This window comes from Pantherophis guttatus, chromosome 1 (assembly GCF_059756535.1).
Source record: "Pantherophis guttatus breed Tessera chromosome 1, ASM5975653v1, whole genome shotgun sequence".
In the NCBI taxonomy this organism is placed as follows: Eukaryota; Metazoa; Chordata; class Lepidosauria; order Squamata; family Colubridae; genus Pantherophis; species Pantherophis guttatus.
Genome location: NC_142063.1, coordinates 182,957,710 through 182,978,053, shown reverse-complemented (window position 1 = coordinate 182,978,053; position 20,344 = coordinate 182,957,710). Strand labels below are relative to the sequence as shown.

General features: G+C 44.7%; 1 protein-coding gene across 1 annotated transcript in view; it reads right to left on the bottom strand.

Annotated features, from left to right (window-relative positions):
• The window catches only part of LOC148116651 (arf-GAP with GTPase, ANK repeat and PH domain-containing protein 1-like), a 1,231,127-nt gene that overhangs the window by 129,511 nt on the left and 1,081,272 nt on the right, over window positions 1-20,344 (bottom strand). The window contains 1 exon segment of the mRNA XM_087887143.1: window positions 11,256-11,478. Within this exon segment, the coding sequence (XP_087743269.1) occupies window positions 11,256-11,478 (223 nt within the window).

Genomic DNA, 20,344 nt, shown 5'->3' with positions numbered 1-20,344 from the left:
CTTCGCCTTGGCCTCCCATGCAGCCCAGATCCCTGCTGAGCATTCATTCACCATTCTCTGCTGCCTCCGATGTGGCCCAGCTACCTGCCTGTCTGGTGAGCCTTCCTTTGCCTCTTTGTCGGCGCAAACAACCTGTTACAGGCTGAAATGGAGTGTCCCTGGCCCTGATCAATCCGTCCAGGCCCTGTCTAGGCCTTCCTAGGGATTCCCCGGCCTGTTACAGACCAAAATGGGCCTGATCCGTCCTCTCCACCCCATTTCCCATGGCTTTACTGTAAGAACGTGAGATGTAAGGAAAACAGCTTTCCCCATTTTAAAGTAGACTGATGGGATTAAGTCCCTGATCTCAATGCCTACGTGCCTACGTGACATTGTTGAACGAGAGGACTGATGGGATTAAGCCCCCGCTCATAGTATACATGACATCTCACCATTGCTGAACTACCCTGGTAGGACCAAGGAAGTGGGCATGTCATACCCATAAATGGTAATCATGTATACATCCGGAAATGAATATACTGACTGAAAAGAATATATAAACCTGTATGTAACAACCCCTCGGGGTTCAGACTTTGCTGAGCTATTGCTGCTGAACCTTGCACAATAAACCTTTCCTTTCGATAAAGAGCTGGTGTGGTCTCTTTTCTGTAACATTTTCTGCTGAGCCAGCCAGGAGTCACCAGGTGATTTTTCGCTCCAGACAACCAGGACCCTGCGGCGGTGGAGGGATCCCTTGCCCAGGTACCTCAAGGTGCCACAAAGTCATTTACTTCAGAGGGACGGGGCAGGGAGCCATCCACTGACGAGGGTACATCCAGCTACTCCAAGGACCCTTTGTGAGTAAAAGAAAGGAAGTCTGGATGAATCCTGAGTAGGACGTGAGAGGAAGATCTGCTGGCAGGTGAGTATACAACAGTGTTGGTTACCTACTCCACTTGAGGGTAGAAGAGGGTGCCTGATCACCGCCCTGGACTCGGGACGTTGATCCTAAAGAAGTCCGTGTAAGGTTTTGGTGTGGGTGGTTAAACCAGTGCAGTTCCTGAAGGTGACCGTTGAGTTCCGGTACCCCAGGTTACTGGTAGTGCGTTAGGAATGGGTGGAAAGAGTAGTGTCCCAAGGACACCGCTCCAATGTATATTAAATAATTTCCAGCAGGCTTTTAGTGGAGATTATGGGGATCCGAAAGCGGATAAGTTTACTTTGCAGAAATTATGCAAAGATAAGTGGCACACCTTTGGTGTAAGGTGGCCTTTGTCGGGGACTTTAGATCTCCGAATAATAGGTTTAGTACATTAGGCAATTACTGATCCTGGCACTGGTCATCCCGATCAATATCAATATATAGACCAGTGGCAAATAGCAGTAGAAAATAACCAAGAGTGGTTAAGAAAATGCAGGGCTGAGTGGATGCGTATGTGTGTGTGTTGTATACTTGAGAATAGTCAAAGAAAGAAATCCCTGTGTCAGAAAAGATCAAAAACTGTCTTAAGCGGGGGAATGGAGGAAGAAACTAGGCCCCTTCCATATGTACCCCTATATCTGCCCTTGCCTATGCAAGCACAAGGGGGAGCTGTGGTGGTTCATTCCAGAGGTCAATCAGTAAGGCCGAAGGAAAAGAAACAAATAAAGAAGGAGAAAAAGCAACTTTCTTCCTCTGAGTCAGAATCAAAGGAGGATTCCCCAGTGGCCCAACGAACCCATAGTAAGGGCAATCCACCCAATCTAGTTGCCCCATTAAGATAAGTGGGCCAGCAATTTATAGATGCTCAAGGTCAGCCCCGTATAGCCTCTATATTTCAATACACTTCTTTCACTACTATGGATCTATTAAATTGGAAACAACATTATGGCCCATTTAATCAAAAACCTAGAGAAGTTGTGGATCTGATTTAAACTATAATGCAGACCCATATGCCCACATGAAATGACATACACTAATTTCTGGGAACCCTTCTCATACCTGAGGACCGAGAAAAATGGAAGGTGGTCAGGGATAAAATCCTGAAGGAAAGATTCCCTAATGATAACGATCAAGCCCATCAAACTGAAAGAAGACATAGGGCTGCTGAAGTCAATCCACATTGGGATCCTAATGATGGACTTCCGTGCCCTCACCATAGAAGCGCTGATCAGGACAGGAAAAACCCCTGTCAATTTTTCAAAACCTGCTACGGTGTTGCAAAAGCCTGATGGAAGCCTGGAAAGTTTCTTAGAGCAGCTAATTGAGGCATACGAGCAGTATGCCCAAATTGACATAAGACAACCACAAAATTTGGCTATGTTGAATGAAAAAAATTCATTGCCCAAAGTGCTGAAGATATTAGGTGGAAACTACAAAAACAGGAAGGAGCATTGGGAATGAATACCAGTCAGTTAGTGGAAATAGCAAGGAAAGTGTTTATAAATAGAGACAAGGTAGAGAAGAAGGAGAGAGAGGGATGAATGCAAAGGAAGTGTTAAGGATATTATTGAGTTGCACCCAAAGTTGTGGTTTATAAAGCAGAGTATCGTTAGAGTTTTACGCACAGAAACGGTTTTGAGAGTAATTGTGAATAACATACAGACAAACTGGGTTTATAGTATTTTACTTTTAGGAAAAAGCAAATTCATAGTCCTTTAACAATCCAAGTCTTAGCCATATAAAGTGCAATATAAAATCAATCCAGGGATATAAAATCTTCTTACCAATTTGTAGAAAAATACAAGGAACAATCAGGAACAATATAAAAATAGTTCAATAAATATCAGAAAGCAGTAAATCAAAATGAGTTACAGCATAGCAGCAGGTAAAAATGGTGTAGTAGTCAACACTAACCATAATTTAGCTCTCCTTAAATACATTGGCTACAGAGCTCAGCCAATCAGGATGCAGAATGACTCAGCACAGTTCTTAAAGCTACATAATACATTCACATAATACAAACATACAATGTTGGCTTATATATTTCCTGACCAACCAATTAGGCAATAACCATTTCCTAACATACTCCCCTTTGGACAGGACAATATATAATGGTTCACAATCTTAACCCAGACTGGAAACAAGCCAGGCTCCCAAAGCCCCTGGGGAGTTCCAGAGAACAGCCGAGGGAGGAATTTTACTGGGCCACCCTTCCCGACGAGGAGCCATCATGCAGGCCAAAGGAGAGGGTAGGAGCAGTGGATCCCTTTGAAGTGAGGAGAAGCAGACAGGAACACAGCCCCCCTTCTCCACCCATGTTGTGGCCCATCAGTGGCCTGTGCAGTTAGTAGCTGATTCCGACAGTGAGGAGGCTGGTGTGGTGCTGCGCCAGCAGCCCGTGCAGTTGGCACTTGAGTCAGACAATGAGGAGGCTAGAGAAGATGTGGTGCCAGAGGCGGGGATTCAGCCAGGGCCTTCAGAACCTCCAGAAGCTCCCATAAGTGAAGAAGAAGAAGCTCCTCAGGAGGAGATCTCCTCAAGAGTAAGGCTTGGGGCTTGGGGCTAATTGGCCACTCCCCTAGATTATTTAAGGAAGAACGATGATTGATGCAATTTGCAGGAAACAACTTCGTTCAAATTCCTTCGCGTCTTGATTTCAGAAAACGTGTGATTTGGCTCTTGTTTCTCTCTTATCAGTTTTCCTGCAAATTGCTTCTGGGCATTCTGCCAACCACAGTAAGGTTATGGTTATCTGAAATACTGTGCCTCAGAACTGAGTTTTTATTCTTTGAATTCTTGGAGGCTGTTAATGAAGTTAAATTAACAGTTCTTGTTTAGAAAATACTGATTTATTGTACTTGTGTTCAAACAACTACTAAGAAAGCTCATTAGTAGTCTTTAATTAGTAAATTAAGGTTTGTATGGACTTTGCGTGTGCTGCGTTCTTTGGGGTCCATAGCTAGGGCAGAACAACCCATCAGAAGGCAGCTGCAACCAGTGTCTTTTCCATGCAGCAGGCAGACTGCCCAGGGCAGACAAATCCCCCTCTCCCTCCAAATTAGAGCTGAGGAAGAGGCCAGCTACAGCAAACACAAGCATACAGAGGCCAACAGGGGTACAGAGGAACAGTGCTGAATGAACTGCCCCAGTTCAGAGGAAAGTTTGATGGGGACTCAGACCAGCTAGCTCTATTCCTTGACTCAGGTGAGATCCACCTAGAATGTTATGGACACCTCTACCCATCCCCCAGAGCCATAGTGAATATCATTGCAGAGGGGCTAGAGGGGGAAGCAAGGAAATGGCTAGCAGCCCTCCACAAGAGGAGAGCCCCCCAACTGCAAGATGCAGATGACTTCCTATGACTGCTAGAGGTCAGATTCGAGGAGGCAGATGAAGACCCATATGCAGAAGATGAGCTATCTAAAGCAGAGGGACTGTCCCATTAAAGAGCACATCTGTGAATTTAGGAGAGTCATTGGGAGGCTACCCCCTTTATCAGAGCAGTTGCTAGTGCACTTTTTCAGAAAACAAGCCTGGACAAGCAAATTGCCCAGGTAACTGCTTACTGGGACATCCCAAACCAGCTCTCTGAGTGGTTCCGAGTAGCAATAAAAGTCGACAGTGGATTGCGTGCCAACAACATGAGAAAGCAACCAGACATGAAAGAGAGAGGGCAACCCAACCTGAAACTGCCCAGCCAATGGGGAACCACAGTACCATGGCAGACCCCAAAACCAGTCCTCCCTCGAAGTCTGCTGAAGTGCTAGAGATGTGGGGGGAAGGGCCACATGGCATCTGCATGCACGACCCCAGCCCCAAGGCCTAGGCCAGAGCCACCACCCAGGGCACAACTGGAACGAGGCCCAAAATGGGCCACCAACACATCCCAGAGGGCCCTCCAGGCTGAAGAGGTCCCTCCCCACCCAGCTGAAGGGGGAGGGAACCCCAGGCAACCATGACCAGTTGCCAGAATCCTATGACAGTGAGGACAAGGGCAAAAATGACCCAATGATGAGGGGACCAGTCCACCCTTTCATTTTCCCAATATGCCTCACAGCCCCAAAAATGGGAACCCAGGGGGCTTTTCAAGCCCTGATAGACTCAGGCTGCACTAGATGCTTGATCAACCTAACCACAGTCCTGAAACTGGGGATCAGAGCAAAAAGATTGACCCACCCAATCCCGTTCGAACAGGTCGATGGGTCCCTAATGGGGGGAGCCTATGCCTCTCACCTGACCGAACCAGTGAGGCTAGAGCTAGCGGATCACTGGGAAATAATTCGATTCGTAATAGCCCCCAAAATGACAGATCCAGTCATACTGGGACTCTCCTGGCTAGACAAGTGGGGAGCAAGCATCTGGTGGCAAGCGGGTACCCGCAGACTGAGAATAGCAAAGGGCCTCCACACCTCTCCCACACTAGCAAGCAGAAACACCACCCATGCAGGGAACCCTCCAAAAGAGCACACCGGAACAACTGGCAGCCACAGCCGACAAAACCCCAGAGACCAAACAGATCCCGAGGGAATATCAGGACCTTGCAGAAGTATTCAACGAGGCTGAGTGCAACGTCCTGCCTCCCCACCACAAGGCAGATTGCGCCATTGAAATCATCCCCAGGGCAAAACTACCCAAGCCCAAACTGTATGCCATGACACCCCGGGAAATGCAAGAAATGCAAAATTACATAGACAAAAATCTAGAAAGGGGGTTCATCGAGCCAGCCAAACCACGGGTCATGGCACCAGTCCTCTTCAAAGAAAAAAAAGATGGAACTATGAGATTGTGTGTGGACTTTTGAGAAATCAATGCCGTGTGTGTACAGAACCTATACCTCCTCCCCGTCATGAGGACACTGAGACCATGGATGACCACATACCCCTTGTCTGCCAGGTACTGGAAAAATTCTGGCAGCCAACCTGTATGTCAAGCTGTCAATATGCGAATTCCACCATGTACGGCTAGACTACCTGGGTTATTGAGTGTCTAATGAGGGAATAGAGATGGATCCATCCAAAGTGCAAGCGTCTTAGGCTGGCAACCCCCTCGCACCCGTAGACAGCTACAAAGCTTCCTAGGTTTCACGAACTTCTACAGGCAATTCATCCCCTCCTTTGCGAAGATTGCCAAACCTATGACAGACCTCCTAAAGACAGGGAGCCCAGGAACAAAACCCCGCCCAGGACAACCTCTACAGTGGGACCTAACCTGCCAAGAGGCATTTGAAACACTAAAAGAAATGTTTGTGAAGGAACCGGTGTTGAAGCATCCTGACCCTGAATGATCCTTCATCATCCAAGCAGACGCCAGCGACGTAGCAATTGGAGCAGTGCTACTCCAAAGAAATAGTCAAGGAAATCTACAACCCTGCGCCTACACCTCCCACAAGCTCATGGACACAGAGAGACAATGGGCAGCATGGGAAAAGGAGGCGTTTGCGGTGAGATAGGCACTGCTAACCTGGCGACACCTGCTGGAAGGGGGCCAGAAACCGTTCGAAGTCTGGACTGAACACAAAAACCTGGAGGCCCTCAGGACCCTGCAAAAACTATTAACCAAACAAGTCCGTTGGGCTCAATACTTCAACTGTTTCGACTTCATGCTAAAGCACATTCCAGGGGGAAGGAACTTTCTAGTGGATGCTCTCTCCCACATGCCCCAGTACAAATGCAAGCGGGAGCAGGTAGTGGACTCCATCATTCCCCCTAGCCAAATAGCAGCCCAAGTAACCATCAGACGACAACACCATAACCGGCATGACCAACCAACAAGTGATCTAACAGCAAAACTCAAACTGAACTGCTGGCAGACCCCTGGTTCCGAGACAATCAACACATCCTGACAAAAAGGGATGACCTCGCATGGAAGGGGATAAAGCTCTATGTCCCAGAATCCCTACGCACCCTGATCCTCCAGAGGAGCCACGGCATTAAACCGGCAGGCCACTTCGGATTCCTAAAGACTTTACACTTAGCACGGAGGCAGTTCTGGTGGCCCAGCATAAAGAAAGACATGGACAGTTATGTGAAAAGTTGCACCATCTGCACCACAATGAAGAAATGACCAGGAAAACCCACCAGACTGCTACAATCAGTAGCAAAGCCAACAAGACCATGGAAGGAGATTGCAAAAAGTGTTGCCAAAAAGTGGGGGAAACACGGTGATCTGGACTGTAATAGATTTATTTTCCAAACAGGCGCATTTCATACCCTGCAGCGGACTACCCTCAGCCCACCAGTTGGCCAAACTGTTCCTGAAACATATCTACTGCCTGCATGGAGTACCAAGAAGAATTATCTCAGACAGAGGGGTCCAGTTCATAGCTAAGTTCTGGAGGGAGTTCCTACAGTCCATTGGGTCATCCCAGGGCCTTAGCTTGGCCTTTCATCTGAGCACCAATGTGGGGGGGGAGCAGAGAGACTGAATGCCATGGTAGAGCAGTACCTGAGGTGTTATGTGAACTATTAGCAGTCCAAGGGTGGACCTCCTGTCTTTCGCTGAGGTCACGTATAATAATGCTGTTCACAGTAGCACAGGGTTAACCCCGTTCAAGGTAGTGAGCGGCATGGACTTTGTCCCAATGCCTGAATACCCAAGGGAGCCCCCCTCCTCAGTCAGCTTGACCGATTGGATGGTGATGTTGAAAGCAACCTGGGAGAATGTCAAGAAAGCACTAGCTAAAGTGGCACAAACCTATAAGAAACAGGCAGACAAACACTGAGCTCCCCAACGACCATTTCAATTGGGGGAGAAAGTTTACCTCTCCACAAAATATTTGAGGTTAAAACTCCCTAGCAAGAAACTGGGGCCAAAGTTTATGGGACCATTCCCCATAGTAAAGATAATCAACCTGGTCACGGTGCAATTGGAATTGCCCCGACTGCTAGGGAAGATACCCAGTATTCCATAGTAGCCTTTTAAAACCAAGAGCCTTGGTAGTACAGTGGTCTAAGGCACCCTGTTATTAAGCTGGTTATTAAGACCATCTGCCTGCAATTACTGCAGGTTCGAATCTCGCCAAGGCTCAAGGTTGACTCAGCCTTCCATCCTTTCTAAGGTAGGTAAATTGAGGACCCAGTTGTGGGGGCAATAAGCTGACTTTGTATAAATATACAAAAGGATGAAGGCTATTGCTGAGCACATTGTAAGCCGCCCTGAGTCTCCGGAGAAGGGCGGCATATAAATCAAATTAAAAAAAAAACCTGTGGGCACATTGACCCTGAGGCCACTACCCCGTGAGCCCCCAGACCCCGTGGTCATAGGGGGCCAGACCCATTATGAGGTGTAGTGAATCCTCAATTTGAGGTGGCACAAGAGACAACTCCAGTATTTAATCAAGTGGAAGGGTTACCCCTTATCAGAGGCATCTTGGGTAGAGTCGAAACATCCAGGCTGATTGCCTTATAGCCAAATTTCACACAGAAAATCCAAACAAGCTGGGTGGGGGATTGCATCACTAAACTCTACATCTGTACTCAAATTGTTTTGCTTTGTGCAGGACACCGTCAGGAAGTGAGGGGAGCCTAATGTCAACTTGCAAAGCTTTCAAGTTGCCATGAGCAAGAGGGAGGGAGAACTGAAGGAGCTGATTGATTTCCCTAACTGACACTACATTCCACAGATATTATGGTTACCACAATCATTAGGAGAGTTTTGGGTTTCACAGCCAGCCAAAGTGGTTAATTGGAGAATGTGATTTATGACACGGCCAGGGAGGAGGGGAGAGACAGGGTCATAGGGGAACCTAAATCTACGTGGGATTAGTTCTAACTGCATCTGAATATTGCTGAAATGGTGCTCCTAATAAATGACTATATTTCTTTTGAAGTTTGGCTCATGGCTCATGAATTAATTAGGGCATCTTTCTGAAACTTCACAGTATACATGAGGGGAGTTGCCAGCAAAGATGAAATTGCCTGGAAGAAGAATATAAAAGATTGGAGGAGAAATTACAAGATGAGCCTCAAAAGAGAAATATAAAGCAACAAATGGACTTAATTAAACATAAACTGAATCTACTTGAGAAAAAGGACTTGACACAACAGTTAAAAAGGACTAACAATTTTTTTTTGAGAATGCCAACAAACTGGGGAGATGGTTAGCATATACGCTACCAAAATGAGGAGAAGAAAAACACAGTCCAGGAGTTTTATGAGAAATTGTATAAAGAACCTGACTTCTATACAGAAGGGAAAATATTACAATATTTTGAGAAAGCAGAACTACCCAAAATACCGGAAGAAATCAAAAATATGTTAAATGAAGAAATAAGGATGTTGGAATTATTAGAGGCGATCCAAAAATAATAATAATAATAATAATAATAAGACACCAAGCCCTGATGGTCTACCAATAGAATTATATAAAGAAATGCAAGATAGCCTAGGACAAGTCTTACTTGAAGTATATAACGCAGTGTTAGAAGAGGTGAAAATACCATCATTGTGGGTGGAAGCAAACATTGCACTGATATCAAAGGAGAACTCTGATAGGTTATTAATTAAAAACTATAGACCTATATCTCCTCTAAATACAGAATATAAAATATTCACATCAACAATAGCTAATTGTCCAAAAAAGTTTTTAAATGAGTTTATTCACATCGACCAGAATGGTTTCTTACGAAAAAGACAAATGAAAAATAATATAAGAATAATACTAGATGTTTTAGAATATTATTTATTTATTTATTTATATTTAAATTTATATACCGCCCTTCTCCTGAAGGACTCAGGGCGGTGAACAGCCAAAAGTAAAAAACATAAAATACAAAGTTTAAAAACAATTTAAAAATATATTAAACAATTTGGCCCAACAATTAAAATACCCCATTTAAAATTCAAATTAAAATTAAACAATTGGAGAGTTAGGCCAGCCCGGCTTGTTGAAATAAAAAAGTTTTGAGGGCCCGGCGGAAAATACGTAAATTCAGAATCATCCGTATCTCCAGGGGGAGCTCGTTCCAGAGGGCAGGTGCTCCCACAGAGAAAGCTCTCCCTCTGGGGGCCACCAGTCAACATTGTTTGGCCGAAGGCACCCCGAGGTAAAGAAAATTTATAAATTCTTATTGGATTATAAAATGGAAGAAGAGCTGGTCAAAGAAATGATGGTGGCATGGGCAATAAATTTTGGGTACAATATACAACTGGAAAAATGGCAAGAATTATGGGTGGGGGTGGGGATAGGAAAATAACATTGGCAATACCGTATAAAGAACATTTATACAAAATGTTCTACAAGTGGCATCTTCTGCCAGCCGAGATTGGCAAAAATGTTTAGAAATTTATCACCAAAATGTTGGAAATGCAATCATGAATCAGGCACATACTACCATATGTGGTGGTCATTTAAAAAAGCAAAGGCGTATTGGTGGAAAATTAATTTATGGCTGACAGAAGTAATTGGAGAAGAAATAGAATATAAACCAGAATTATTCCTATTGGGAATTATAAATGGGAAATATAGTAAAGGGGTAATTTACTTAATAATACATATTATAACAGCAGCAAGAATGGTTTTTGCCCAAAATTGGAAAAAATAAGGAAATCCCTCTAGAAGATGAAGTGATCAATAAAGGTGAGTCGGATTATTATAAGATATGGAACAAATTTTATCAATGGTTGGAACGGAAAGGAGGGATGAAAAATATGAACTGACTAGAACTTATAGAATGGAGAACTAAGGCTTTGTATGTAATTACAATCGAATGAAAGAGGAAAAGACAAATGTATAAGTAATATAGGTAGAAAAATTATGTCTTTATATATGTAAATACTGAATAAACCAAATGTATATAAGTAACAAGGTATATATGATACTGATTGTTTATTTTAGTATGTATGGCAAAGATAATGCCAGGACGGTTACACTGTGTCCAGTGTTTTAATATGTGTTTAATAAAAAATTTAAAAAAAAATAAAGGTGAAAAAAGATGAACAACATTTTTACAGAACTATAGATACGTTGAGGCTGGGCATTACAAGGAGTGGCTGGGAGGGGAGGGGCCGGGTGAGGTGCCCCAGTGATGGTGAGTTGGCCACACCCACCCAGTCACATGACCACCCAGTCACATGACCACTTAGCATGCCCACCAAGCCATGCCCACCAGCCACACCCACAGAACCGGTAGTAAAAAAAAATTGAATCCAACCATTGCTTAGGAGGTGATAAAATTCAATGTAATCAAGCAGTTTTAAGCACAGCAAGAGATTACTCTAGGTTTAGATACAAAATTCATGGCTGAAATATCTATAGAACTTGCTGTTCAGATATCTCTCAAAGATGAACTTATTCTAAGATCATGTATTGCTTTTTGAAATAAGATGTTAAAAATGTTTTTACAAAAGGAGCCTACCTTGTGGAGTTTGGAACAGGTTTTGCACGGCCTTGGGTATTTTCTTCCCATATGCTATTTGCTAATTTATTTCCAATGGAGGACATTATTTTGATGAGTTCAACAGGCCAATCATCCAAGTCAAGTGAACGGACATGTGATAAATGTGTACCAAGATTTCGGTGTATCCCTGAGCATTCAATACAAATGAGTGCTCCTAAATTTAAACTTGCCCAGTCAGGATCTATTGGTAAAGAAAACAATATAAACATTTTTGTACTAATAATCTGGACTAACTTTTATGTCCTCTTCATGGAAGTGGCAACCTATTTTTTTGTTTACAATATACAGTAAAGAATAAATGAAACAGGATTAAAGGATATAAGACCCAAAAGACATAATACTTATTATCCTACTCCTCTTATGTTCTCTGAGTGACAGAATGAAAATGTTCTGACATGAAAGAAAATATATATCTTTTTTGTTGTTTTGAAAATGACAAAATAGGATGCTTAGAAGGTAAAGGTAAAGGTTTCCCCGTCCAGCCATGTCTGACTCTAGTGGGTGGTGCTCATCCTTGTTTCCTAATTGAGGGATCCAGCATTGTCCTAAGATGCTTCCATGGTCATGTGGCCAATATGCTGAAGCATGCAGAACACTGTTTTATCTACTTGCATTTGCATGCTTTCAAAATGCTTAGTTTGGCAGGAGCTAGGACAGGAATGGGAGCTCAACCTTTTGCATGGTGCTTGGGTCTCAAACTGCCAACCTTACAGTTGACAAGCCCAGCATCTTAATCACTATGCCATCATACCCCCTACACGATGGCTAGAAAACTAAAGACAAAAAATGGCAAGCAAAGAGGAGAACAATATTGGTTAAATTTATAAAGGAGAAAAAGAATCTAACTTAACTGAATCAAACATATTACAAGCTATATTTCTAACACCCATCATTTTGTGTATTCAAGTTGATAAGTTTAAAGTGGCTGTATTCAGACAACATGTTAAGCTTGGTTTAATATTAGCTTGGTTAGGTGTACTTTGGAGGGTAGGGGGTGACATAACATGCTGCACAAACTATCTGATTTAGTTAGCTTGTGATTTAATGTTTTCTGCAAAGCAATTTAAATAGGTTGTGTAAATGCAGAATATAATGATAAATATTATTGAAACATGCTTTGGATGTTTTCTATAGAAAAAAATAACAATTATTGTGCAAAAAGTACTCTAGACTGATCATCTGTTAAGATTAGTACTGCTATCTAATAATTATATTCCTACTTTAGTTAACACATCACAATCCTAACATATTTATCATTATCATCTTTTTAATTTAAGTTGAACAAATACAGTTCAAGATTATAAAACTGGATATCTTCCTGCCTTGTGAGAGCTTTAAATGTGCACATTAAGAAAAAGAAAACTTTTTAAAGGAATGGGTAGATTTGGGGGGGGGGGATAACTGTAAATCCCACTCAAATAAACAATGGACAAACCAGATCTAATCTGATATGTTGCTATTTATGATATAACACATGAACTAGATGCAAAAAATTGACTGCACAAATATATAAACTTAAATTTAATGGACAATAAATGTAGGCTGCAGTATTTCTAAAATAACTAGGATATACTGCTCTTTTAAAATTACTTCTCTATTTTCATTTATTTATTTTTATTTTATTTATTATTTCTATTTCTATACCGCCCTTCTCCCGAAGGACTCAGGGCGGTGTACAGCCTATTTAAAAACACAAAAACAAAAACAACAGTTAAAATTTAAAATCATTAAATAATTAGGCTCCAATTAAAATCCCAGGAATTTAAAAATACCCCAATTTAAAACGTTATGTTAATAGCCCGGCCTGGCGGAACAACAGGGTCTTCAGAGCGCAGCGAAACACCCGGAGGTCGGAGATCTTACGTATTTCCGGGGGCAGTTCATTCCACAGGGCTGGGGCTCCCACAGAGAAGGCCCTCCCCCTGGGTGTCGCCAGCCGACATAACTTGGCCGATGGCACCCTGAGGAGACCCTCTCTGTGGGAGCGGACTGGTCGGTGGGAGGCTATTGGTGGCAGAAGTCGGTCTCGAAGGTACCCGGGTCCTATGCCATGGAGCGCTTTAAAGGTGGTAACCAACACCTTGAATCGCACCCGGAAGACCACTGGGAGCCAATGCAGCTCGCGCAGGAGGGGTGTCACGTGGGCGCAACGAGTTGCACCCATAACCACCCGCGCGGCCGCATTCTGGACCAGTTGGAGCCTCCGAATGCTCTTCAAGGGGAGCCCCATGTAGAGAGCATTACAGTAGTCCAACCGGGAGGTGACAAGGGCATGAGTGACCGTGCGCAAGGCGTCCCGATCCAGAAAGGGCTGCAACTGGCGAATCAGGCGAACCTGATAAAAGGCCCCCCTGGCCACGGCCGTCATGTGCTCTTCTAAAGACAGCCGTGCGTCCAGGAGGACACCCAGATTGCGAGCCCTCTCTGTGGGGGGCAAAGATTCACCCCCAATAGTCAGCGATGGCACCTGCTGACTATATCGGGGCGCCGGAAGCCACAGCCACTCGGTCTTGGAGGGGTTGAGTCCGAGCCTGTTCCTCCCCATCCAGGCCCGCACGGCCTCCAGGCAGCGGGACATCACATCAAGGGCATCGTTGGGGTGGTCTGGAGTGGAGATGTACAGCTGCGTATCGTCAGCGTACAGATGACACTTCACCCCAAAACCACGGATGATCTCACCCAGCGGCTTCACATAAATGTTGAACAGGAGAGGCGAGAGGACCGACCCTTGTGGCACTCCCCATGCGAGATGCCTCGAGGTCGACCTCTGTCCTCCTGCCAACACAAACTGCGAGCGGTCGGAGAGGAAGGAGGAGAACCACCGCAAAACGGTGCCCCCTATTCCTAACCCCCCCAACCGCTGAAGCATGATACCATGGTCGATGGTATCAAAAGCCGCTGAGAGGTCTAATAGGACTAGGACAGAGGAGCAACCCCTGTCCCGAGCCCTCCAGAGATCATCCACCAACACGACCAATGCCGTTTCTGTGCTGTACCCCTGCCTGAAGCCCGACTGGTACGGGTCCAGATAGATAGCTTCATCCAGGTGCCGGGGAAGTTGTCGTGCCACCACGCTCTCAACAACCTTCGCCACAAAACGAAGGTTGGAGACTGGACGATAGTTGGCTAATTCAGCCGGGTCCAGGGAAGGCTTCTTGAGGAGGGGCCTCACTACCGCCTCTTTCAAGGCGGCAGGAAAGGCACCCTCACTCAAAGAAGCACTTATGATCCCCTGGAGCCAGCCTCGTGTAACCTCCCGGGAGGCTAGCACCAACCAGGAGGGACACGGGTCCAATAAACACGTGGCGGCACTAGTCTTACCCAGGACCCTGTCCACATCCTCGGGAGTCACAGGATCAAACTCCTCCCAGATAACATTCTCAAGACCTGCCCTCGTCTCCTCCCGTGGACTCATCCAGTCGGAGTCCAGGCCATCCCGAATCCGAGCGACTTTATCATGCAGGAATTGCACAAAATCCTCAGCACGACCCTGCAAGGGATCTTCCCGCATAATCCCATTCCAACTATAGTGGGGGAGGGTCAGATGTGAAGGGTTTGAATTGGTAGGCCAAAAAGTAGATTTGGTTTAAACAGTGAAATGTCAACATTTAAAAACAAATAAAAGTAAAGAAAAAGAAAAAGAAGAAAAAACTGTTTTGCTCATAATGAGTTTGATCCAGAAACTTTGGCACATAGGGTTTTTTTAACTCACAGAAGCCTTTGGATTTGGCAAAATCCAATTTGCAAAATAGGCAATGTCTGAAAATGTTAATAAAGGTTCATAGCAGTGACAGAGAAAAAGACAACAGTGTTCCAAATCAGTAACATTAAGATTTTTAATAATCCAGGACTTCCAGCTGATGTTGCGGTGGTATTGGACATGAGGAGCAGGTCTCCGTGCTCCCACGCAGAGTTCTCCCTGTTGGAGGGCTCCGAAAGGAGCTAAAGCCACCCTGTAGGGGTGGTGAAGAAAAGAGGGATGCCCTGTAGTTTGGGGAGAGCAGCAACTCTCCTGCTAGACTCAGGGCTTCTTACCTCTCACTCAACAAGGAGAAGAGGCAGCCATCATGACTGCCATGAAGCTGGGATAACCGAGGCAACAAAGAAACATGCAGGAGTGGTGCAGATGAAAAGTGATTGGAGCTGGGTGAGAAGATTCCTTTTTTTATTTAGAGGCTAACTTCAAAGAAAAAAAAAGAGGTAAATTTTCTAATTTTTAAAGCAATGAACTACCATAGAGAGAAAAATCCTAGACCCGAAAGAAAGTAACTAAGGGGAGAAAAGCTAAAGACCCTTTAAAACATAGAAAATTGGACTTTTAAATTGGGCAGGTGTTGTTTTGGAAAGGCATTAAAAATGCTGGACTATCTACTTGAATTTACTTGAATAGTTAACTTTGTTTCCATAAACTGAACTAAATTTCAATTAATTCAATCTATAAGACTTGAAACAATGCTGAAACCTAAGCTGAGGTCGCTATCTACTGGTGAATGGAATATATATATATAGTTTATATAGTTTATATATATAGTTTAGAAAATATATATAGTTTAGAAAAAAAATTGAGAGAAATAAATAACATTTATCTGGAGGATTGTGGTGACACTTACTGTTCTATAACTAGTTACTTTATGATCACTGAAGACTCTATTATGAGAATAAGGAAGACTTTTAAGTAAAGGAAAGTGATTTTTGACTGGCGGAAGCTTCCTGGACTACTTAAATGGAATTGATTAATAATTCTGAGATGTAAAGAACTATGATTACTGAACTTTCTGAGGAGTAACATTGGACTGGAATATATTGCTTTTGGACTTGAGTAAGAGCAGGACTTATTAAATTAAGACAAGATGCTTCATCAGTGGGAAAGGAGTAAGATTTCAAGAGAAATGGCGTTGATGTTTCAAAGCATTAGGGGTACTATGGAAAAGAATCACAGAGAGATAAAGTACCTAATGCAAGGTATATATGGGAAAATAGAAAATATGCTACAGCTGATGATGAATGAAGATCAAAGAGTAGAAAGAACGGAACAAAAGACAGAATGGACAAACCAAAGCAAACAAAGCAAAAAGATGGGAAAAAGAGGATAAAGATAATAATGACTGATGAGATAAACCAAGGGAAAAGCACTTTAAGAAACTTAAAAATGGAATCAGATAACTGGGAAGATACTTTTGAAAGGAAGATAGGGGCTTGGGTGGATATTCTGGAGACCTGGCAGCTTAGGAGGAGAGAGATGGGAGAAATATTCAGTCTGAATGGTGAAGATACAGATTTTGATAGAGATAAAAGATCCAAGAGAGGAGTATGGAGTATCCAAAAAACGAATAAGAATTTTTTTTTAATTTTTTTTAAAAATTTGATTTATATGCCGCCCTTCTCCGGAGACTCAGGGCGGCTTACAATGCGTTAAGCAATATTGAAATAGATAGATAGATAGATAGATAGATAGATAGATAGATAGATAGATAGATAGATGTGTGTGTCTGTGTGTATGTGTATTTCTCTTTAGCCAGGTTCTACCTACGTAAACCAAGATATTATGCAGCCCTAGTTCAGTGAAATCACAATTCACTAGTTTCTGGGCTTTTTTTCTTCTGGCAGTCAGCAGACCCTTTGCTGCCCATTGGGAGACTAAGATAGATCTATTTTGGCCTTATAAGGCCTCATCAGTTAGCCACACCCTCATCTCATGTATCCTCCCTGTAAAGGTACAATATTTGTTTTTCTTTCTTTTTCGTAGGTTTTATGTGTATTTCTCTTTAGCCATATATATTTATATGGCTATAAATGTCATAAATTATATTTATATGGCTATAAGTGTCATAAATTATATGACACTCTCTCTCTCTCTCTCTCTCTCTCAGCTTGGAGCCTGCAGCAACCACAGCATAACTAGCCGATGAGTCATGTGCATTCCAATGGCTCACTGACTGGAGGAGAAGGAGAGAAGTCACAAAGCAACCAGTTCCCAGCTTGGTTGGACAATATGACTGATTGTTTTGGAAACTTGAGAAAACTGAAACTTACATAGATGTGAAAAGCCTGGGAACTTTAATATTGGTTTTTCACTAGTTAGTGCCAATATGGTGCATCTAAATAAATTTGTTCTTTGAGAAAAGGAATGCCTCAGAGTTCAATTTGTGAAGGATGCATTACTTGGAACCTGACTTAAGCCAGTACTCACAAAAAACAAATTTTCCTCGCTCCAACTGGAGCTACATTCCAGGGTCCTGAGCCCCGGCTGCTCCCTGGACAGCCAAGGTAGTAGAGAGACTCAGGGAAGACAGAGGACGAGGGTGATGGGGGTGGCCTGAGCGAACTGTGGTCCCTTGCAAATGCCCAGCAGCAGCTCGGATCGGCAATGGAGAGAGCCTGGCTGAGATGTATGCAGCCAGCCCCCAGCAATTGGGACTCAGGCAGGGAAACCCACTCACCAGGGTCGCAGAGGAAACCCATGGCTGTCGCAGCCTGGAGAGGAGAGTTCTGGGTGAGTTGAAGCTGTACGATCCCCTGAACCTGGTCCATGATCAGGAGCTGGGGATCTTCCTGGGGAATCCCAGTGGGACAGGAACTGACTGCCCTCAACCCTTAATGGCAGGCCCAGGGGAAACTATGAGGCCAGTTGCAGCTGGTTCGGATGCTCCTGGGTCTTTGCCCTGCAACCGCCACTGCTGCCAGAGCCAATGCAGCCCAGATGGAACAACGATGCCTGGCTGGCTTGGCTCCCCCTGGGCCTCCACCTCCCAACTGTCACCGCCAGAGCCAATGCCAACCGAACGGAACTACGATGTCAGCTGCAGCTGCCTTGACTCCCCCTGGGCCTTCGCCACCACTGCCAAGCCCAAGGCTCCCTGGAGGAATCCACGATGCCGGCTGTGACTGGCTTGGCTCCCCCTGGGCCTTTGGGCCCCAACAGCTGCAGCCCAGATGGAGCTACAAAACCGGCTGCAGCTGGCCCAGCTTCCATAGCTCCTTCATCCCTCTGCTTCAGTCCCTCTCCCAACCGAAACTGAAGGGACACCAGAGACCTATGACAGCGATGATGATGCCAAGGATGACCCGATGGTGAGTAAACCCATCCGCCCCTTCGCTATAAAGTTGAAGATAATAACGCCAAAAACTAGAGAACCTAGAGGTGGTAATCGACATGGGTTGCACTCACTATTTAATCAACCTGCCTACCGTCCTGAGCCAACCCATATATTTTGAGCAGGTCAATGGATTGCTAATCGGTGGGGCCCCTGCCACGCTCCTCACCAAACCTGTGAGACTGGAAATTGGTCAACACCCAGAACACCTCCATTTCATAGTACTGCCAAAGATGAAAGAGATGGTGATACTAGGGTTGGCATTGGACAAGTGGGTGCCCGTCATCACATGGAGGGATGGTCACTGAGAGATACGAATTGGGGTAGGGCCAATCCCCCCAAGTCCAAATGCTGCTGAAGAGGCCAACCACAAGATGACGCTAAGCAAGATGAGAGGGCTGCAGCAGCCACACAGCTGCCTCCCAGCACTCCCTCAATCTCTAGAGTATATCAGGACCTTGCCAGAGGCATTAAGCAAAGAAGACATGAGCATGCCGCCACCCTACCTTCCGACTGACTGTTCGTGCTGGGGCTAAGCTACCGAAGCCAAGGATGTACTCCATGACTCCCAACGAAATTGGAGAGTTAAGGAGGTACATCGATGCCTATCTAGCACAAGGATTCATCCAACCCACGAAATCCAAAGTAGCAGCCCCCATACTGTTTAAGGAGAAGAAAGATGGGGGGATGACACTTTCCATGGGTTTTCATGGAATTAATGCCATATGCATGGCAAACACATACTCACTCCCCCTCATGAAGGACATGTTGGCCCATCTGGCCAAGGGGAAGATATTCACCAAACTGTATCTATGTGAGGTGTACTACCAAGTTCAGATCAGGGAAGGAGATGAGTAGAAAACTGTCTTCAACTGCTCCCTCAATAGTTTCCAGCTCAGAGTGATGCCCTTTGGGTTGCAAGGAAGACCCACAGTTTTCATGCAACTGATAAATGAGGTGCTGCATGACCACCTGTACAAAAGGGTTCTCATGTACTTGAGCGACATTCTCATTTTTACCAAGACCCTGGAAGAACAAGTGAAGCTGATGCACCAGGTTTTACAGAAGCTCCTGACAGCCAAACTATAAGCAAAGTTGTCAAAATACAAATTCCACAAAACCTGCCTAGACTACCTGGGATATTGAGTGTTGAGTGAGGGGATAGAGATGGACCCAGGAAAAGAGAGAGCGGTGCTGGATTGGCAGCCCCCACACAAGCGCAAAAAACTACAAGGTTTCCTGGGGTTTGCAAACTTCTACAGGCAATTCATCCCCACCTTTGCTGAAATTGCCTGACCAATCACCAAGCTACTGAAGATGGGGAGTGGCCCACAACACCGCAACTGAGCCAACCCCTATGTCGAGCTCGGTCTCCTACTCGACAACGCATATGGGAGGCAGAGAGGAGGTTGTGGGGACGCAAACTCAAGCTACTTGGAAGCTGAAACGGGGAAGCTCTTCACAGGGGTTGGTGATGGTGGCACTGGGTGTTAGGCGGCCGGACGCATCGAGGAAAGGATAGGCAGAGAAGGATCACAGGCGAATGGAGGTGACGGCAGCATTTGATGACATCATGGGCCAATGCAGGGATAATTGGCGGCCTGTTTGAATGCCTCGATCAGCTGAGACTAGCTCAGCTGTTCATTATTTGTGTGGGAGGGGTGGAGCCTGCATAGACATATAAAAACCACTGAGAGGCAGCTTGTCAGGTTTCAATGCTATCTCAAAATAAAGGAATTTCCAAACTGCCGATCTTTAAGGAAATTTTCTCTTTATTGAGCATAGTGATCTGTCTCTGGCTCTTTCACGGTCAGTGCTGACCTTTGCCCCCCAATCCCTCCCTTTCCGATCCCCAATTCTCTGCGTCTCATTGGCTATCTTCCAAGCCACTTTCCTCATCCCTTCTCCGTCAGATCACAGGAATATCCCACTCCTCCCATCTCTGAGGATACA